Source organism: Corythoichthys intestinalis, chromosome 2, assembly GCF_030265065.1.
Source record: "Corythoichthys intestinalis isolate RoL2023-P3 chromosome 2, ASM3026506v1, whole genome shotgun sequence".
NCBI lineage: Eukaryota > Metazoa > Chordata > Actinopteri > Syngnathiformes > Syngnathidae > Corythoichthys > Corythoichthys intestinalis.
Window position 1 is genome coordinate 47,260,371 of NC_080396.1, and position 22,440 is coordinate 47,282,810.

The 22,440-nt window shown below is 38.2% G+C and overlaps 2 protein-coding genes across 7 annotated transcripts in view; one reads left to right on the forward strand and one right to left on the reverse strand.

The window, feature by feature from the left end:
- Positions 1-1,415: 1,415 nt before the first annotated feature.
- On the reverse strand, positions 1,416-17,886 carry LOC130906940 (sentrin-specific protease 7-like). Of its 6 annotated transcripts, none has more exons than XM_057821737.1 (21): positions 17,759-17,886; positions 17,115-17,210; positions 16,983-17,026; positions 16,734-16,895; positions 11,893-11,981; positions 11,699-11,817; positions 11,399-11,612; positions 11,133-11,323; positions 10,219-10,252; positions 9,945-10,145; positions 9,286-9,509; positions 9,131-9,195; positions 6,598-6,714; positions 6,418-6,537; positions 6,242-6,334; positions 6,085-6,152; positions 5,939-5,979; positions 4,377-4,420; positions 4,231-4,299; positions 4,009-4,159; positions 1,416-3,715 (listed from the first exon to the last, which is right to left on the reverse strand). In XM_057821737.1, exons 2-21 carry the CDS (start codon positions 17,190-17,192, stop codon positions 3,584-3,586), a joined length of 2,256 nt encoding a protein of 751 aa, XP_057677720.1. In that variant the 5' UTR covers positions 17,193-17,210; positions 17,759-17,886; the 3' UTR covers positions 1,416-3,583. The 6 variants fall into 6 exon arrangements, with proteins under 6 accessions (XP_057677720.1, XP_057677711.1, XP_057677694.1 ...); XM_057821728.1 differs by having other exon boundaries at positions 1,417-3,715; positions 5,939-5,976; positions 9,286-9,518; XM_057821711.1 differs by having other exon boundaries at positions 1,418-3,715; positions 9,286-9,518; positions 17,115-17,213; positions 17,817-17,885.
- Positions 7,373-22,440, forward strand: part of ftcd (formimidoyltransferase cyclodeaminase) — a 29,912-nt gene continuing 14,844 nt past the window's right edge. The window contains exon 1 of the mRNA XM_057821786.1: positions 7,373-7,618. The gene's annotated coding sequence lies outside the window, so the exon portion shown is untranslated. The remainder of the gene's footprint in view (positions 7,619-22,440) is intronic.

The following is a 22,440-nucleotide window of genomic DNA, read 5'->3' on the forward strand; positions in this document are numbered from 1 at the left end:
GTAAACTACTGAAATATGAAGTTGCACAAGTGTGCACACCCTAATGCTGTACCGCACGCAGGCTATTTTTAGACCGTGACATCGCATCGTAAAGCGGAAGTAAAGCTGAAGTGGGACATTATAGACCCGCCCTCGCATAGACAGAACGTAATTTGTGCTACTTTTCTCTGTAATCTTTCAAAAACGAACATGCCGATCACGCATTGCTTTTTTGGAACTTGTAGAAACGACTCTAGACATTACGACATATGAAGGATGTTTTCTTCATACGTTTCCGGAAACCAAAAACTTGGGAGGGAAAAAATGTGAAGACCGAATCAACTTGCGCAGGCTTCAATACCAGCTCGGTTAATCCATTCACATTTCATATGCAGTAAACATTATGTTGGGTTGGCATGGTCTTTCAGAGGACAAAGAGGTAAGCCATTTTTATATTTTTAACTTATTTTTTTAGCGTAACGTTGTGCCGTACAGCTTCTGTCTGACAATGAATGACCTGAAAAGAATTGCAATGGTATCTGACTGCCACTGTTATCGTTTCTGTTATATGTATATAAGAAAAACTTTAGTAAGGGGGAAGTGTAAATAAATTATAGAATTAAGATGTGTTATCAATGAAAAAATTAAAAGTGTTCGTTGGCTTTCACCGAGTAGCATTTGCGATAAGCTAACTAAATTACCCCCAAGAACGGTAAGAGATGTAGGACAACCAGAGGATATATAAGAAAGACAGGGCTGAGGGTAAAGGATAGCTTGTTGAAACAGGAGAATGTCATTGTTAGTCGCGTCGATAAAAAATCTAAAGCTATGCTTAGGTCGGCTCGTTTTTTTCGTCTTTTTCAGCCTTCAACACTCAAGCCATCTCTTTAACTGAACATTTTTGTGTCCTTCCACATCTTTGCCAGTGAATTTGGCACCAGGCACATCATTTTCAGAGAGAATTGGTAGGTTTAGCTCTGTAAACATCTCCTTCGTACACGATTTCCATTCATTTCCTATTAGGGACAAACGGTTACTTGTCCCTACTTAGCAACAGTAGCTAATGTCATGAATATTAATGAGCGGAAGTGACGTGTTGCTTGCGGTACGCCATTAGAACACGCTTAACCAATTACGTTCAAATTCAGGTAAAAATGGTAGTTACCACACTCCTGCCACCTTTTATTACATTTCAGTTGTTCCTCTTTTTTTTTTTTTTTTTTTTTTGCAATTGCAATTTTTCTGGCCTGTGATTTCGATTCAATTGATCATTTTCTTCAAATAAAGCTCCAATGCAAAATTCTGTCATATTTACAAACCTGATGGAATTATATCATACAATCAAAACATAAGACACTAAAGTGTTATTCATATTTATACAAAAATTGTATATCTATTGAAAATGTGAAATGAAAATATTTCCAGTCAAAAGGGCCAGAAATTAGAAGATTTATTGGTCAGCACAAGAGATGCTGGATTAGTCAAGTGCACAATACAGTAAATAAATCATGGCCCTGCAGATTTAAAAATTATGATGTCTAAATTCACAATTTTGATATAAAACCGATGAAACTTTCAGCACTAGTGGACTAATAGTTCAGCTGACATCATCAGACACTAATGAATCCTCAACACAAATGCGGAGAAACGTGTTGTGGTTTCATGAAACTGTCAGGACTGGACTCAAGGCAGGACTCAGGTGCAGAGTTTTCTTGGTTTAAAAAGAGTTTCACAAACTCTCACTCATGGTAAAAACAAACAAGGGAGGATCGAACACAAAAAAATCACTCCACCATGGAGGACAAAAATGCTATCAAAAACACAAAGTAGCTAACAAACTCATATGGCATTCAAAATTCTTCGGGATCAGATTCACTTGAAGTCTTTGGCTGTGGACAATAGCTGGCACAGGTGACGAATCAGCGGACGATGACACTCTCACCACAAAAAGAACATGATTAATCAATGGAAGGCACTCAAGGCGATAATGACAGCTACATCCTGATTTTGGAGCCATATTTCTTTAGCTAGAACTGCAGTCTTAGACAAAGTGCAGGGAATTTCCAAAATAAATTCTAATTATTAGTGTTGGAATTTTGCTAGGAAGCAATTTTAAAAAAAAAACCAAATCATTAAGTTAATCAGAGAGACTTCTTAGTTGCTGACTTTTGAGTTTGAATGTGACCAGTCAATTCTCAACATAGCCACATCCCCTATTACAACATCCCCAATTACAATTATTTCAGTTGTGCATTTTTAATTTTCCCACTTAAAAGATTTTCTGAAATCAATTGAGTTGCACAATTGACATTCATGATGGAAAAGGTTTGTAAAGTATTTACAGCATTTTGGTGATGATGCAAAAATATCAAAAACCTTCCGTCTTCTATTGATCGTTTATACAAATGCATCCACTTGGACATCTATTTTTGTCCTCTTTTTGGGTTTGATTAGGGTTGTAGTCCATCCCAAATGACTGGTTGAGAACCACAGGGCACCTAGAAAAACAACTATACACTCCACACTATAATAAACATAGAATGCATGTTCCTGGGATGTAGGGGGTACCTGGAGAAAATTCAAACAAACTCCGTAAAACAAACTACATAAGAATGTGTACTAAATCTAGAACCTCAGTAATCTTACGCAGATATGCCAGCCCCTGTGCTGATGTGCACGTGATTTCCAATGATGTATGATTTTGTGCATGCCACTTTGTATTGTGTTCAACAACTTTAACAATGCAAATGTTAATAACACTTATCATGTGTAGTCTTTGTGCTAGTCAAAGTCATGTCACGTTGAACTCAAAGAACATGAATGTACTTGCAGCTTTCCTAACACCTCCACCGCCACTACGTCAACAAAAGCGGACATCTTTTATTGGATAATCAGCTTAATAGACACTAGGAGACAAACTCGAGTACTGCGGTACGCTTGTCTAAAGATCACGGCAGAAAATACTCGACGTCACCCCCACGACGCTTGCTTTACTTTAAAGTCAATTGGGCGCAGCCGATCAGGATCAGTATCTTAAGGACATAGATTATTTTTGGAGTCTGGGATACAAATCCGTTAATCTTCCCCTCCCATTGGGAAGATTAGTCAAGGCTACGGCGGCATGAGTACCACACAGGTTCCACTTAGGACCAAGACCAAAGGAAGCCAGAGTAAGAAATGATATGAACTGATTATATTGACATCAGAAATCATTTTGAACAGCAGAAGTGGGACAAGGCTCCACATCTCACAAAGCTGAAACTCACATAAAAATGCTAAGATTTGGTTTGAAAGCTTACACAGCAGTATAGTATTCATGCTGGTGTTGTCCAACACCACAATGATGAATTAGAAGTTTGGTTGAAAATGATGTTGTTGAAAGAGAAGAAATAACGTGGAGATAAATGAACGAGCTGTAAGCTGAATGAGAGTCTGCGGCGCTCTTGTACCTGACCTTTGACCTCATCCGACATACCAAGATCAGTCACTGCAGTTTTCCCAAAGAGAAAATAATCAATAATCATGAAAGGCTTCATATAACAACTAAGGCATCTTTTATTATGAACAATTAACAAAACTGTGAGATAACAAAAAGACAATCAAATCATTCAGCCTGAGACTGATTCTTGTGGAGTCTCATTATCAAGCAGCGGATTTCTTCACGTTTCTGTCGCACTTGCTGTTGCGGAAACCAGTTGCCCAAAAGCAGAGGGAGGTCAAAGTGCACCACAGGGTTCTGGGGAGCACAAGATATCAATGTATTATTTTTAGCAGACATGTGTTTTTATTTCGTACAAAAATTGAAAACTGCTTGCTATAAAGGCATGCCAGCAGTTACAATTTAACATTTAGAAACAACACATAAGCAGTTTTTCCCCCCTAAACTTTTGCTCTCCACATTGGAAAGCACCCGTAACTGTACTCTTACTCCCCATTGACTCAAAACAGTCAGGCAAGTTATTTTTTATTTAAACATTCACAGATGATGGCACAACGAAAATGTTAAGTATTGTAATTCGCTATTGTCACCTGAAAGAAGCTCTCCACATACTGCAGCAGGTATAAACCACAGTCGCTGCTGTTGTCCTGCTGTGCAACACGGCAGCTGAAACTACACATACTCTTGGAGTTAAAGACACGATGTTGACCCCTTCGTTCTTCCCACTCCACCTGCAAGTAACTACACACACACAAACTGTTGTTATTCTTACTCAGGTAACCCTTGCAAAGTGACAACTGATGAAGACTGACTCTCGCAGAAGCTTGGAAATATTTTCATGCTGCTGCACTTGCAGAGAGTCCATGACCAGAATGCACGGTCTTAAGGCAAACAGGAAACATGGTCAAAATCCAATGATGTCCCATGGTACTATTCACCAATTCGGCAGAACACTGACCGCGTCAATGTGAACTCCCTCATGCAGCCTTGCTCAGTACATGTCTGAAAACAGACACTTGATGTTAATATTTGGTTAAACACTTGCTGAAACACTAAAATATAATGATTCATTTTACTACCATTTTGATACAAACTTAAAATTTCTTTTCTTTGTTCATTATTTAAAAATTTTTTTTGTCAATGTTCATTTTTGATTGTATAGAAACTTGGCACAAAACTACACTACAGAGCAAGTACTAGTCAAACGTGCTCTTTGAACTGAATATGAAACGCATTTCTGTAACCACTATGTCTTAGCAATACCATGAACACATGTGTAAATCATACAATCATACGCTGAACTTTGTAAAGCGACAGCCAACATAGGACATTGTATTAGAAACATTGTGGCTTGTCATCATCCATCTTGGCAAATTCCAGAGCCACATTTATATTACTTACATACATGGTAAAACATGTTAGCATGGTATGAACATGGTCCTGGCCCTGGACGACATCTATTAGTAATCTTCTGTTGAACACACAGTGGTCATTGAAATGTACACTCTCCTTCTATGAAATGTGGAGAAGTCTCAGTCATGCTCTGGGCTGGTTTGATCCATCCGCACCGGATGTCTTGAATTTGTGTAGAGCACAACGATATCTCAAGACTATCAAAGTATTCTAAAGACAATTGCGCTGCCTAGTGTCAAAAAGCTTGGCGACAGTTGCAGGTCTTGGCTCTTGAAACAATGAGCCAGAGTGAAGCTAATAACACCTAAAAATGGCAAAAGGTTCTTTTAAAATAAGTATTATGTACTGAATTTCTGAATGTCTTGATTTTCATTGGCTAACGTTATTTCATTCATTTGTTCAAACTAATCCTATCACCACTGTTGGTTGTTCGTTCATCAACAGAGGGGTACCAACACTTTCAATCCTTGTGTTCTGTTCGAAACTTGCCCATATTTTTGCTATTGGATTAAATTTGATCTGTGGTTTAAATCAGCCAGAAAATACTCAACCTTTGCATATATTGTTCCCGGGTGAAACTGACCCATTTTAAAGTTTGGATATGTAAAAAGGACCATTGATATTTGCGTACCCAAACTTGAAAACCAGTCAATTTTGACCCAAACAGAATATAAAACTTAAGCTTGTGTGTAGCAGCATTTATCCCAAATGCTTGATTTTGTGTCTACTGGCACAACCAGTCATGAGATTCTGGTTACATTTATACTCTCATATAAATCAGATTCTGGAATAAAGAGCACTAATCCACATATGCTGAAATATTAGACCTGTTTGTCATTTCACAAATAGTTTTAGTTCATTACTGACTTTAAGCCTTACGTCAGGTAGATTTGTCTTGCTACCAAACATGCTAAAAATGTATTTCTATTTGGCTATTGTCAAGCTGAACTCCAAGGCAAAGCCTCGTAATATTGATACAACTAATTATTGAATTGCTATTGAAAAAACTAATGATGTCACCAACAAGAGCGAATTTGCCGAGTTTCTATGATATATCAATTAAGTGGCGAACATTTCCACCCCTCCTTGTTTGCCTGTGATATTTACCGGTGGCTGCTCTGCTCTTCTACTGAAGATCTCGACTCCTTCTAAGAACAAGGGAGCACATGTTAAAATGCCATTCTGGATTGCCGTGTCATGCAAGCAGCTGCTGATGTGTGTTTATTGAAATGCGGTTTTGTAAATGAGCTTACTTGTACGCTTCTCATACCGAGCACCTTCCTGACCAGGGAAACATATCACCGCCAGGAACCAGTGAGCTCTGCCAGAAGTACCCAGTAAGTGCGGGCAAAACAATAGTCTCGCATAAACAATTCATGGATTTATTTATTTATTGCTAACTTTACTTACTCCTTATTTATGGGCACAAACAGGAAGTCTTTAGAGAAAATGTCAACATGGCGAGTCCATGTCTTCACCCTCTGGTGCCTTATGTACTGATCTCTGACAATCAAAACATAAAATTCTCCTTATATTGGTGGTTAAGTTTACAATTCCTTCATCAACATGCCATAACTTATTCTTACGGGACTACAGAAGTGTCATTGCTGGAGATTTGATGTGTGCTGAGATGTTTGAAGAAGAAACTACTGAAAATGTGACTTCGCTCAGCCACGTCGCGGCCACCACCCTCCAGAAGGAGGTACCTGGGTGATGACACCAGTTAGTGGAGGCATGCAATACTTTGACTCTTTCTGATGACTCACTTGAGGTAAAAGTCGATGATGACATCATTAAGGTATTTGCCACTTTCCAGACAGGCCAAGTCCTCTTTTGTCACCGTGATCCGGCCTTTGGAGGGAGGTGCCGGATACTGCATCAACCTGTCCGCCAAAGTATGTCCCATAGTCATAAATGCTTCAAAGACTGGTGTTCAACCAGGGATGTCAAACAAAAAGACTAAACATGCCCGATAGGGGACTTAATCCAGCAGACAGAATGAATAGGAAAGTCAAGGCTACTGCTTTTTGGTAGGAAATTAACATGATCTGCAATTATTTAACGCATTGCACTGAAGAACTCATTTAGATGTATTCCCCACAAGTCCATAACCGAACATCTACGCATTGCTTGACAGTAATTAACTCTGAAACACAGCGATGACAGACATAGGTTCGATACTCTCCAAATAGGGAGAGTTGGTGTGCCCACTGCCTGCACTCCACTATGTTTTTTTACTGCCCTAAATTGTTTTTCTTTCATAGTGTTTTAATTTTTTATTGCATCAATACAATGTACACAACTGAGAGCTGTTGGTAAACGATTTCACTGTGCCCTGTACAGTGATAGTAAAAGTCCTTTGAATCCTTTAAAGTGCATGTGACACGAAAAAGCATGTTTATTTCATTATACACGCGGTATTTTATGCTCCTGAATGATATGGATCGCTTGGATGTGTGTAGAAGCGATCGCTATATTTATTTAGTTTTTTTAATCCCGCGCCATGAAAATGAGCTACTTCCGGCTTCGGTCTTGCATTGAGGAGGAGGGCGCTGTGACGTGTACGGTAGAAGACGTCCTCTTCACTATACAGCGTACTGTTGTGTATGAGGACGAAGGATTCAGCTGATTTTGCGGATTAATACGTTTATTTTTCGCATCACGCCAGCCAAACGGCTGCAGAAAAATCATTCTGTATGAGGCAGAGGCGTATGCGCCTTTTTGGGGTATCAAAAGGTTCCCATTCACCGTGGATATTTACTCTGGGACCATTGGACTTACGAGGAAGTGAGTAAACATCTTGTTTTGTATTATGTCAAATACGAATACAGCGATTACAAAGTAAACACTACAAACTTTCTTTAAATAAAGGACTACTTACGTGTGATCATTGATAGGCATGTAAAAAGCTCTCCTCATGCACATTAGCAGAACGTTAGCTGCACAACAACTGCAGCCACCCTCCTCCGGGGAACGAATTGTAAATTGCTCTCCGCTGGGCGGTTTGCCGATCCGCGAAGACAATCGACAACCCAGTCATCATGTCAATAAATCCAGGCTAGTTATGTGTGATTTTCCGCTTCGAAGACTTTGAAACATCACTAGGTTCGGGTTAGCATGTCGGCTAGCCGTCACGCCTTTTGGTTTGTTTACATTCTCCGAAGCCGGAGAAGGGAAATGACACATGTCCGATTTAGGTGTCATAAAATATCGTTCGGGAGGTGCGACAGTAAAGGTGAAGTCAAGAGTTTTGACCATTATGGAGTAATTTTGCCATGTCGTCCTGAATATATGCATTTTTATTATTTCATATTCCATTTAGCACAAGACTGTTATTTGTCATGACCATGCCATTTATTTAGCAATTGGGGAAAATACTTGGATAAAAAGAATATCCTGTAAAAATATTGAAGTAAAGAGACAGAAACAATGACATTTTGCAGCTCTCTTCGTTGCGTTTTCCTCGTTGTGAATAGTTCCCCCTCGACGGGCTGACTGGTCCTTCTCAAGCCATTTATATAGCTATTGGGGAAAAATACTTTGATAAAAAGAATATCCTGTAAAAGTATTGGAGTAGAGAGACTGAAACAATGACATTTTGCGGCTCTCTTCATCGCGTTTTCCTCGTTCTGAATAATTCCCCCTCAATGGGCTGAATAGTAAAACCGATGAGCCCAGTCTACCGCTGACGTCATCCACCTGTTGGGGACGGTAAAGCCCTATAATGGTAGGCGTGGCTAAACGGCAGATTAAAAGACTATATTCTCGTCATCTGCGCTTTGCTAAATTGTTGTATATAGTCGATTCGTCTCAAAATAAGATTCTAATTCACATAATGATGCAATTTAAGACTTTTTTTCTCCTGTCGTATGCTCTTTAAACTGCTGATGATGTGACAACCCACCCAAACGTGTATTGTTGGCTAAAAGCTAAACTAACAGCTAGGAAGAAACTGGCTAGCAAGAGTTTTTAACGGTCTTGCTCATAATCACGCAACATTTATGTATCATTTGTGTTATAGTTCTAATTGTGACTTTCTGATTTTCATTTGATGTATAGCACTTTGAATTTACCTTGTGTAGAATTTTGCTATACAAATACATTTGCTTTGCATAATGCATATAATATTTTTCTATTTTTGAAAAAGTTACATAAATAAACATCTATTTACATCAAAAGAATTCTATAAAATACCTAGATTGGAATCAGTTTTTTAGCTATAGCACCCCGCCCTACCTGAACAACGAGTTTGACCCCCCCGTAAACAAGTTGCTAGTGAAGTGTAATTAAGTGTTTGACCTGGTAGACAGCTGCAGAACACCTTCCCGATTCCTGGATCTTTGTTCAAGCGGACTGGACATCTCCTGTTATAAGGACACAATAGTGCATGAAAGATGAACCACCCCCAGCGCACTGCCGACGGGAGCAAGGCGAACAGACGTGGTTATTCTTACTGGCGACTGTCCCAACAGATAAAGGAGGTGTTCATCCAGTGGTGTGCAGCAGTTATGGATGATTAGTAGCACATCACTCCAGCTAAGTGGGGAGGTCAGTCCATTTGCTGAGGGGGAGCAGGCTTGTCTGAACTCTTTCAATTCCAACATAGATGTGAGCAGTGCAACCTTGCACTCAGACAGCTGCTCTGTCATCACCAGTAGAAGTATGGGACACGGTGGTCCTGTAGCCCCTGGGGGAACCACTTCATTATTGCTTCACATGGGACATTATATTTGATTAAAACCATTTGAAGGGCAAGTGACTATTTTTGATAATTTAAAAAAAATCTTAACTCCATAAAGACCAGTTCATGTAAGCCACAATATCAACATTTGGTAAAAGATAAACCTAACCCTAACCCAAAATGTGATGTCCATATATGTGGACACTGTCTGAATTCTATTATTTTTCTTAAATAATTTATCTTTAACATGAAAAGATTAAAATGAATAAAACCAGAAACACACGCTGGTTATGGCCCCAAATAACCATCTTAAGTTGATTACCCCCCATAGCATTTAAATGAGTGCCCTACAAAGGGTTAAATAGCAGATAGATCTTTGTCACTATTCATCAGGCAGTTAGCAACCAATCAATGACAGTCACTCAATTTTACCTGAGGCACTGCTTGTCTGGATGAAGGCCATCTCTTTGTGCAGCAAGTTGGCCTGAGCATCCGTGACCCACAGGAAGAGCAATGATGGCGCTGGCCCAGTAATATTATCGAGCAGAGTCCCACCCAGAGCTAGTCCGCCATCACATAAACCGTATCCACGCAATTGTGATGCAACCACAGTGACCTCGCCACCTTCATCTCCTGTTGGACAAGGGCTCCGTTACATCGGTCATTCTGACACACAAATGCACAATTCTGAGAAAATCTTGGGTACCTTTAAAACGGAAAACAATTCCACTTGATGTAATCTGCAAAAAAAGACGCCAATGACTCGTTAAAACTCAGTTTCTCTAATTATGACGCACTATATCTCACTAGGCCTGCACAATATATCGTTTGAACATTGCCACCGCAATGTGCGCATGCGCAATAATCCTATCGGAAGACGTGCAATTTGTTTTTTTTCTTGCTTCATAAAAGCAGCCAGTGTGCAGTGACATGGCCTGGGTCCCTTTTATCAGAGGTGGGTAGAGTAGCCAAAAATTGTACACAAGTAAGAGTAGTGTCACTTCAAAATAATATTACACAAGTTAAAGGAGTCATCATTCAAAAAATACTCTCGAGTACAAATAAAAAGTATTTAGTGAAAAGAATACTCAAGTAATGAGTAACATTGTGAGTAACTTTTAGTTTGGTTTTTTTCTTTAATTAAGGAATTTTTCCCCCAGCACACACTAGCAAATACATTTGTTTTTGTTTTTTTCTTTAATTAAGGATTTTTTTCCCAGCACATACTAGCAAATACATAATTTTTTACGGTGCTTTAAAGACGACGTGATTGAACAGGCTGGCGTGATAGAAGAACCGCCAGCTTGAGTCTGACTGGTATAATGGAGTTGTGATTATTGTTGCGACATCTCATTGGTGAAACTGGTGGAGCTACTTTTGGCATCTCTGACAAAAATAAAGTCAATATGGAGAATAAAGAGGAAAAATGTAATGACTCTAGTGTAAATCTGATTCAACATCTTTTCAACGTCGGTCTGCTATCTGGGTACAATGTGGTTATGGTGAGACAACCAAAGTATCTCATCAAATTCTTTTAGTTTTAATATCACAAAATATCGCAAACCCCCAAAAACTTGCAATGTCCGTTTATTTCCAATATCGTTCAGCCCTAGATGTTACCATCATCTTCCCGTTGGCATCCGTATGCATCAAGCCAGTGTGAAACGTTAAAAACTCCAGTTCCAGGAAGGATTGCTGCTGTGGGTCTACTCCTGGTGTTTTATAAGGTGTCTGATCCACAGGTAAAGTTTGGTCTGACTGTCTGCTCTCATCACATTCACCCAGTTCGTCGTCCTCACTGGACAAAACAACTGGAAGAAAATAATAATTGAGACACAACTTGGTTGTGGCAAGTACTATGATGACAGAGTTTGCTTGGAGCTCACTGGGTTCTGACAACGTCGTCTTCTCCCTGCTATGGGCACGACGGACAATCACTCTGCTTGTTTTCTTCTTCAGTCTGAAGGCCATCCAAGTCCTTCTTTTTTCTTCCTCTGGCTCCTCATTGGACTTGGTCCTGTTGGAATTGCTCTTGGGGATTTGATTAGCATGACGTATCGTCTCCAGTGAGGAAGACGCTTTATTTGTAGCTGAAGAAGACTAAGAAAGAGGGGGGGAAAGAATAACTTTAGGGAAAACATTTACACTGACTTTAGCAACTAATTATGATGACCTGTAAACATCACCTCCTGCATAATATATCCCAGTGATGACGTACTCAAACTGTCATTATGCAGGTGCACTCTCAGCTCACTCAGGGAGTCATACGCCACTACAGACACACGTCTAACAGGTGAACAAACACCTGTGGGCAAAAACGTCTGCATTTTAGGAAATTCTAACTTTGATTTGTATTTATTGCAAGAACTGAAAAACATACTATTGTTGCTGTCTTTGCTCTTCTGTGGAGAAAGAAACTCTGAGGCAACGACAGTCTGTTGAGGCCGGATTGAGGTGCTTGGGCGCCGACTAGTGGACAATATGCACAACAGTCATTTGGTGAAAAGAATTTGTCAGCAAAAACAATTGTTGCCTTGATGGAAACACTTGTTCTCATGTAATTTGGGGGTTCTGAATCCAAATCTGGCCTTATTTGTATTTCTTTGAGCTCTAGTTAAAACATAAAAAAAAAAAAATCAAAATAAATTTTTTGTGGAAAGCAAAATTATTGCAAAGCAGCATTTTTCTTTAAGCAAAGTGGTCATATAGCTGACACTTAAAATATAGCCCAAAAGTAAAAGCTATTATTCTATGTTTTAGCAGACACATGAGACCAACGATTTAGAAAAATGTGTATAACTACGAATAGGACTTAAAAGTTAAACTTATATTGGGTGGAAATATGTGAAGAATCTGATATAGATGTAAAATAATCATTATTTGAAAAAAAAAAAAAAAAAGTAAAAAGGGGGGAAAATGATGATGTGTTGAAAATGGCTGACACTCATTGATGATGCATTAACAAATATGCCATTTCGAGGAGTTTCTTGAAAGGTTTTGGAAGGGCAATGTTTCCCACCTTCCCAGTTTGGTAATCTGTACCCACATATTACTGAATCGTGGGTAGATTATTAAACTGTGAGTGCAGATTATTTTTCTCTACACTGGCACCAAGGCTGGCTCTGTACCCATCTGACACAAGAAAAGTATTTTCTGCAAGAAATATTCAGGTTACTAAAGATGCTGCAGTATTTACAAGGGACAACAAACACTAAATGACAAGAAAAAACTATTACTAAAAAAATGATCTGAAAAGATCACAAAAAATAGCAACAAAAAAGCAGCGGCTCTCGTGTAGCAGGCTGCGAACTCAAAGGCGCCATCTCGGAAAAAAAACTAAATGTACTGTACATTAATTAATGCAAGAAAAAAATAATTTTAATTATCCACAATTTTACAACCCTGGCAAAAATAATGATCATAATAATAATAATAATAATAATCATACATTTGGAGGATGTTGACCAACTGTAGTTGTTCAATTGTGTAGAAAAAAAATCAGGTCATTGGCATGACTCTAAACTACAGTCATTTTAAATGGTGAGTTTATGTTAACATTTTGGACACCTTTCTTATTCTAGCAGTTGAGAGGATACTGTGGTATGATAAAAAAAAATTTCAAGAGGATATGGCCATTGATCAGAAACCAGAGCGATTCCTTGAAGATAGATACACAAAGTCAATATCAAAACCTGCCAATAGCCCAGATCACCCAATTGTAAATTTGTGGGGGGGTTCTACGAAAATGGCCCATGACAAGGCTCCAACTGCAAAGCTGATCTGGCTACAACAATGGTTCTCAACCTTGTTAAAGGTACCGAACCCCACGATTTTCACATGTGCATTCACCAAACCCTTCGGAATTTAAATAATGAAGCCTTTTTTTATTCAAATTCAAAACCGATATAACTAAGCTAGCAAGCGAATTCCCGTTGAAATGTATTCAGATATCAAATTTACTATAAATTTGTTGTTTTGCAGTTAATTTTCATATTGGAAAATAGAATTTCATGTATACATTCTTATATATTTTTTATTTATTGAACTTTTAACCTGTCCTGTTCACCTGCTTAGACACAGAGAATAGGAATCTGCGTGTCCTTTCGGTCTGAACAGCTTTAATGTATCTCATAGGAGTTTGATATACTCCCATTGTGGTTGTTCATCATATCTACATTCTCATTTTATGGTCACATCCTTGCATCGCATACTATTTTCATGGCGTATAATGTGACGCAAATGTTTTTTTTTTTTTTTATTTTTTTATTAATCTGCGCAGTGCACGCTGCCTGTAGCTCTGTTATACTTCCTCATACCAAGTGTGAGTCAACCTTCCACTGAGCAAAGCAGTTTCTTCTCCCATTAGCTATAGGGCTAGGAGTTGAAAGAAATTGAAAAGCGCAAGTAAATAGGAGGCAACCCAATCCAAAACCTAGTCTAAAATGACACTTGGCCTTTAGTCAGAGTATGATAATAAGAACTGTGTGTCTTAAACTTCACCGAACCCCTTGCACTTACTCACCGAACCCCTCGGGTTCAATTGAACCCAGGTTAAGAACCTCAGGGCTACAACAATCAGACACAATTGGGAGACCACCAATGGGATGTATCGCATTAAAACTACAACCTTTGGAGCAAAATTCCCTCTGCTGAGAGACTGCAAAATGGAGCTAGTTCAAGAACAGTAAAATACAAGAAGGCACTCTGCGGTATGGGATTATTTCGCTCTCATGTCTGTAAAAAAGTATTTTTTATTTCTCAATTTCGTCGTCTTATCAGAACATGCTCCTGAAAAATACAAAGATCGGTGCATTACAACCAATGTGCCTGGGCCCCTGTGGTGCCTCATCAACCCAACTCTAGGAGGAAGATTGATAAAGAGCACTGTTTGTCCCTTATTATATCTTTGCCATAGAAACTACAAGCTCTAATACAAAGTAGTTGTGCATTTGCCCATAAGCGGAGTTTAAGGGGGGGGGGGGGCTGCTGTAATTGACTTTCCTAAATATGTATAAAAGTTGTAAAGCATTAAAGCAAACAACAAAAATGAATGAAATGAACAAAAAAAAAAAAAAGATTTTTATAATGGGTCAAAATTATTTTTCAAACAGATTATGTGACTAGCACCTTAGTCATTTGCTTTGCATATTTTTTTTTAATTAGGTGAGGGCAATATTATCTTTCAAATGATTTTTTTCTTTGTTTGAAAATATTTTGGGGGAATTGAAGCAACTTTTTGGGGATTCAATGATTTAGACACAAATGTCCTACCCATATTATGGCCCAAAAACAAAAAGGATTGCTAAAATCAAGGAATACTTTTTAAATTAAAAATTAAGTGTTCAAATGCAAATATTTGAGTCTCAAATATTTTTTCACATTCAAAACCTTTTTTCTATGATTGAAATTTTTCTATTTTTGATTGAATTTATTTTTCGTTTGATAATATATATTTTTTGTTTGAAGCAACTTATTTTTTGATTGAATAATAAAGACACAAATGTCCAAGCCAAAATGTGGCCCAAACACAAAACATTACTTCAATCAAAAAAGTTGTTTCAATCAAAAAAAAAAAAAAAATTGACTTCAATCAAAACAAAAATTCAAAGAAAAATAGCTTTCAAATGCATTTTTTTGAGTTTCAAATTTATTTTTGCATTCAAACACATTTTTTTCTAAATCGAGTAATGAAGACACAAATCTACCTCCATATGGCTCCGCCCAGGGGATTCAATTTTTGACTGAGGTAACTACATTGGCACGACACCGGCGGGCGTACCATATTCAATGGATGATCAGCTTGGCGAAAAGTATAGCTGTCCTAAGCAGCCTGATTTAGAATTCTCCTCAAGAATGATGGGAAACAAAAAAAACGCTCATTTTCAACTTATTATTATACATATTCTTGTAAGTTAATTTTATTGTTGACACTGCGTTTTGGGGTCATCAATATATTGTGACCCCCCTCCCCCAGCCCAAAAGTCAAAACTCCGTCTATGCATTTGCCAGAGTATTCCACATTTTTATGTAAGAATTTAGTCATTATGTTCTCCTCAGACTTAAGAGCCCATATTTTTCCCCTTTGCTTGGTCTGAAACAATAATTCAATTGTTACTGACTACCAAATTATGTCACGTCTTTAAAGTGCTTTTCTACACAACAAAACAATTGAGTCATCATCAACAACAATCACCATCAACCAGAATGATGAGTCTGTATTTTGTCTTTTTGCAGGGGTTGTATAAATTCAACATGCAGTACTGTACTTCCTTTATACCAGACATCTCAAAAGTCCGGCCCGGGGGCCAAATGCGGCCCGTGCTCAAATTTTATCCGGCCCCCAGCCTCTGTCACAAAAGCAATAACATCTGGCCCGCACACAGACTTAATTGTTCAGCAGTACTGCTACCAGCATATGAAGTACCTTACAGACTAGATGCAGCTCCTCATTTACCCACTAAAACGCAGCAGCAGTCTAAGCAACATTACCCCGTGTGACCCTTTACTCCCAATTTTCTAAAATGGCGACAATCAACACAAAACAAGAAAGATGACTGCAACGGCCGACGCGTCAAGGATAGGTGGAAATTGGACTATTTCTTCACTAAAATACGCAACAACTGTGTCTGCCTTATTTGCAGAGAGACAGTCGCTGTTTTTAAAGAGTTCAATGTGAGGCGATATTACCTATCAAGACACGCTGACATGTACGACAAGATTACAGGGAAGATACGTAGAGAGAAATTGAAGCAACTTGAAGGTAGTTTAACTTCACAGCAGCAGTATTTTGCAAGAGCCAGAGAGTCGAAAGAGAACGCCACAAAGGCTAGTTTGATTGATAGATTGTTGAAATTATTAATAAAAAAAAAAATAATAAAGCAAATGTGACACACAGATTGGCTTGCTAAAATTTGTTTAAATATACTGTTCTACGTAAAGAACGTGAGCCAAGGTCGGCCCCCCACATTTTGACCACATGAAATCTGCAAAAAGTTTGGACACCCGCTTTCCAAAAATAACTTGTTTTAGCTGGGGTTTCGGTGCCATCTTATGGCATTTTATGCAAAACTCTAGACCATTAATGGGTTATTTAATTTTTTTATTTTATTTTTTTTTTTTTTTTGGGGGGGGGGGGGTGTTCAAGCGAATTGCTAAGCCCAAAAAAGCAATTAGGCAAGTTTATGAAAAACTATTACTACTACAATTACTAAACCAACTCACCTACGTAACAAACTAATCGAAGACTCATCTTCCGTCGACTGCTGTGATTGGCTGTTAGTGCCTCCTGTTGCTGCGTGACTGGTTGTTGATGTTTCTCTGGGCGTTCTTTCCAGTCCGATCAAATTTTTGACAGTGTCTTTAAAACGAGGATTACCATACTCGCTGTAACAAAGAAAAAGGAAGAAACACGCTTTTTACTCTCGTATGCTTCTCATCACTTATGATAAATGCGGGAGTTACTCTCTTGACCTCCGGCGAAGGGAATTGCCCGGACTGCAACAGCGTCCTGACGTCTGTCAAACACATACACAAATAAAATAAACGCCAATCCTCACACGCCATTACTTGATGAAAGCCCTCAAGGCTTTAATAATGGATCACCTTGAAGTTAAGAGCGGGGCGCTGTGATGAGTGTAAGCGTTGGTGGGTGGTGTGAGAATCTCCAAACGATCTCTTCATGGGAATTCTAATGTCGTTCTGCTGTGACATAAACACAAAATATGTGCATACGCGCGTTATCTTAAATCTCTTACGGCTTTGTGTTCGAAATTGGCATAACGGACTAGTCAAACTACTATTACCCCAGACTAAATAAAGGGCAAGACAAGTCTACAACTGTACTCGTAATACTAGCTGTCAGCGTATCCCATTGTAAAATAAAGGTAGTCTATCCATTTGAAAATGTCGCAGAATAGCCTTCCTATTTTTATTGAACAAATGCCTTGTCCTGCACCACCTTCGCCGTCTTGAAAACTCCTTACACGTTTAGACTCTCACTCACACATCGAAAGTTCATAACACAACACCTACTACAGTATCTGCTGCTGGTAACACAGGGGTCGCTTGCTAGCTATAGCAACACGAGCTAACGCCGGGTTAGCCGTGTGCTAGCTCGGCACAGGTTAGCAATCTGTTTTCCTTTATCATTTATCAAAACACTAAAGTCGAAGGACGTAATAAAGATTTGTCATTGTGGCTCACGAAAGGCTGTAACATACAATATATCACCAAAAGTATTTGCTCACCTGCCCTGACTCACATACAGGGATGCCAACTCAATGGGGGAAAAAATGTAAGGGATACCTCATTGGTATAGTTCGACCGGTGCTCTGAACACCGGCTGGCCGCTGGCAGAACACCGGCGCGATAACCGTCACTCTTCAGTTCGTTTTTTGTACGTGAAAGTGATTTTAATTTTTATTTTATTTTTTTAAATTATTAGAATCAAATCTGAACTAATCAGTTGCACATTTGAGTGATAATAAGCACATGGTCAAACATTAATTATCAGTAATGTATTTTAAATACAAAATAAAAATAAATACTATAATAAAATATTTGTCCTTCTCAATTTAAAATTTAACTTAACTTCAATTGAACATTTAATTTAACTCTTCAGATCCTCAGCCTTTCCTGTGTCTCTTTTGGCCGTTTTTTTTTTTTTTTTTTTTTTTTTTTAAATACTTTTTATTTTTGTCTCTATAGCATGTAAAATGTTTAACATGCCCTGGATATCTTGCTTGGTATAATTTCTCACAGCACAACATCACCCTATATAAACTTTTATTCTTACAATACAGGCAAGACAAGCCAAATGTATTTGTATAGCCATAGACTTCATAATGATATTGATGGGGCACGGGCCGATTAATAGGGGGCCTGCATTGTTGGCGTGGCCGTCAAAGCTGACCGAGTGGAATCACAGACAAAGAGCTTTTTTTATTGAAAATTAAAGTGAATAAATGCATAAATCCCTGAATTCTTTATAGATATGGATGTAAAACAGACTCGAATCTTGGTTAAAAGCAAAAAAACAAACAAACGTGCAGTTAGCATTTATTTTACGTAAATATGTCAAAGTACGATGCTAGTCTGTTAGTCAATGTGGCGGCCGCTAGAGGTTTTCCGGTGAAAATTATTGTGAATAAATGCATAAATCCCTGAATTCTTTATAGATATGGACATAAAACAGTCTCGAGTCTTGGTTAAAAGCAAAACAAACAAACAAAAACGTGCAGTTAGCATTTATTTTACGTAAATGTGTCAAAGTATGATGCTAGTCTGTTAGTCAATGTGGCGGCCGCCTTATGTAAACAGAGGTTTTCCGGAGAAAATTCTTGTGAATAAGTGCTTAGATCCCTGAATTCTTGATAGATATGGACGTAAAAGTGTCTCGATTCTTGGTTAAAAGCACAAAAAAAAAAAAAAATTGCAGTTAGCATTTATTTTACGTAAATATGTCCAAGTAAGATCCTAGTCCGTTAGTCAATGTGGCGGCCGCCTTATGTAAACAGAGCTTTTCCGGTGTAAATTCTTGTGAATAAATGCATAAATCCCTGAATTCTTTATAGATATGGACGTAAAACAGTCTCGATTCTTTGCTAGAAAAGCAAAAAAGCGGGCAGTTAGCATTTATTTTACGTAAATATTTTGAAGAATGATGCTAGTCTGTTAGACAGTGTGGCGGCAGCCTTACAACAACAAGCTTTTTACTTTGAAAATTCTTGTCAAAAAAATGAAAAATATAATAATTTCCTTGAATCCTCGAACAAATCACTCCTGAGACAATCCTTCCTGTTTGTATGCGGTACAGCTCTCGTACTTTTTCAACCTATATCTGGCTTTGGATCGCTGCATGTGGCGCTGCAACCAACTGCGAATAACTGAAGCGGATTGTGGAATGGCCCCCTACTTGTAGGCGTGGCGCAGTGAAGGTGGAATCTGACCCGTCAATATCATTATGAAGTCTATGGTACAGCACAATTCAACACAAGGTAATTAAGATGCTTTACATCACATGAGGATCCACGAGAAGAGATAAAACAATTCGTAAAAATTCGTAAATTTGATTCGTAAATCAAAAGGAAGTTAAAATTAAGACAATTTAAACAGGAAATAAAATCATACGGAAAAATCACATTAAATCACGAATAGAATTAAAAATAATAATTCAAACCAGAAATGAAAATAAAGCAGAAAATGAATAAAATGCAAATAGTTTTAAATTTGAAATATGCAGACAGTTATGAATATGTTGTGATAAACAAAAGCGTTTTTAGCCATGATTTAAAGGAGCTAACAGTTTGGGCACACTTCAGACCATGTGACTTGTCAGTTCATGTAACTTGTTCCAGAAGTGAGTAGCATAATAACTAAATGCTGCCTCATCCTGCTTGGTTGTTGTTCTTGGAACATACAGGAGATCGGTTCCAGACAACCTTAGGGGTCTATATGCTTCACAGGGATCCAACAAATCAAGTATGTATTGTGGTCCAAGAACATTAAGTGTTTTGTCAATGAGCAGTAGTATTTTATAGTCTATCCTTTGACTCACTGGATGCCAGTGTAACGATTTCAAAACTGGTGTAATGTGGTCCAGTTTCCTTGTATTTGTAAGGACTCTGGCAGCAGCATTCTGTACTAGCTGCAGCTTCCTGACTGATTTTTTTTATTAATACCTGTAAATATACCGTTTCAGTAGTCCAATGTAGTGAAAATGAATGCATGCGTGAGTTTTTTCCATATCTTATTTAGTCAGAAGCCCCTTACTTCTGGCTACATTTTTAGTAATAAGCAGATTTAGTGATGAATTTTAGATGGCTATCAAATTTTAGGTCTGAGTCAATAATTACGCAAAGATTTCTGACTTGATTTGTTGCTGTAAGTGACATTGTGCCAATGTGCGTGTCTATCTTTGTCCTTTCCTTTTTTGGTCCAAAAATGATCACTTCTATCTTCCCCACATTTAGCTGGAGAGAATTCTGACACATACAGTACATTTAGTGGTGCACGATATCCATTTTGTGAAACTGATACCAATAACTTCCTGCTCCTCAAGGCCGATACAATATCCGATAATGTATATATAATTTTCCAATGTATATTCACCTGAGTTTTTGAACACCTGGAGGTCAAAAATACTAGTTGTGGATTCAGCATAGATTTGCCTTTGACCAAACCAGATTTTTCATGATGACATGAACATTATTATAATGAACAAAACAAAGACAAGAACAGTTTTGACTTCAAATAAAGTGCCCATAATATAATTTGAGCCAATCACAATCAGTCAGTCAATGTCATTGACGATGTGTTCCCCTGAACAATGAGCACATAACTAAAACAAACATAAACCCACCGGGTATTGTGCTTTGTCAGCAGATAAAACATTTGGTGCAACAGAAGAGGAGACTTTTGTTATCTTGGTCCATGAAACAACTTTCTTAACCTGGCAATTACAGGACAGCAAGCCCATCAATTACCAAAAGGCCTCTCAATAACCTGTAAACATAACACTGTAAAATGCAAACATTTGCTAATTGCCATAGTAAGGTTCATCACTCAGTGATGGAAAAATACGGCGTCTAGAACAGTAACAAAACTTTGCATACTGGCTAAACAGGAGTGGAAACGAACGCATACATCCCAATCCACCGACATTTTGCCAAAAATATTGTATATTATTGGGCCTATTAATAATGTTCTCAGATTTATTGGGATGACGTTATAATTTCTTTTATCGGAACGATAATTATTGGACCAACAATTATCGCGCACATGTAATTGATTTGATGAATGCATTTATTCAGGGAGACTAAGGGACTATAATCATGTGGGGACACACAAATGTAGAGTTGTGTGTCATCTGCATAGGTGTGATAGGATATGTCATACTCTTCCATGATCTGAGCTAGGGGGAAGCATATAGATGTTAAATAAAAGTGGTCCAAGAATGGACCCTTGAGGAACCCCACATGTGAATTGGGTTCGTTCTGACTGATGGTTTCCAAATGACACAAAGAAATCCCTGTCATGTAAATAAGATGTGAACCACTGAAGAACAGTGTCAGTAAGCCCTACTCACTGTTCCAATCTGCTGAGTAGTATATCATAAAATTATCTATTTATAATTATCTATCATAAAATTAAAACAAATTTTCTGTGGTCAGTGCCAAATAAAAACTGGGAGAGAATCTAAATTCCTCACTTTCGAGTGCTCCATATGAAAAACTTTTTTTCCCTTTTTATTAAACGGCGCTTTAAGCTACGTGATTGATCACGCAGGCTTGTTCTTAGGACTCGTGAGGGTTAATATGCAAAGCAGAACATTTTGTGCAAGAAGAAAAGTGCAAACATAACAAAATTAATAACTTCTATATTGCATTATTTGGGTTGTCCATGCTGCTGTGTTGTCTTCCTATTTTCATGACAAGCGACAGTACATCAGCCAATGCGATGAGTGGGGTTATTCGGATACTCGTATGCTCTTTGGTCACAAAGCAGGAGTGAACTACGTTTGCTTGCATATACTGTACTTAAAAGGCACAAAGTACAAATAGACACTATTTTCGAGTTTCATGATAATATGGAACAGAGCGCACCGCGGGACGCATTATTTTGTTTCTGAATATGGAACGATTCAGTTTTTCAATGCACGGCTAGCAACCCTATGAACCTAAGTGCCATCCCATTCCTAAACCATATGGTTCAATATGATGTCGGTCCACCTCTTGCAGCCATTAAAGCTTTTATACACTTGCGGCCTTGCGGCCAGGCCAAGTGATTAGGACACCTAATTCTGATCATTTTGGGCAAATACTTTTTGTAATATAGTGTCCAGTATTTTCAAACATGTTCCGCAGCAGTTTGCTAGTTTCTCTGTCATTCACATATTCACCTGCTCATTACTTACAAAACAGGACAACAT

Coding starts and splice junctions, on each gene's coding strand:
- LOC130906940 (XM_057821711.1), bottom strand. CDS start 17,192: ATGAAGAGATCGTTTGGAGATTCTCACACCACCCACCAACGCTTACAC. Junction 17,027..17,114: donor GCCCCGCTCTTAACTTCAAG/GTGATCCATTAT, acceptor TGTGTTTGACAG/ACGTCAGGACGCTGTTGCAG. Junction 9,519..9,944: donor CCAGACAAGCAGTGCCTCAG/GTAAAATTGAGT, acceptor TGGTTCCCCCAG/GGGCTACAGGACCACCGTGT.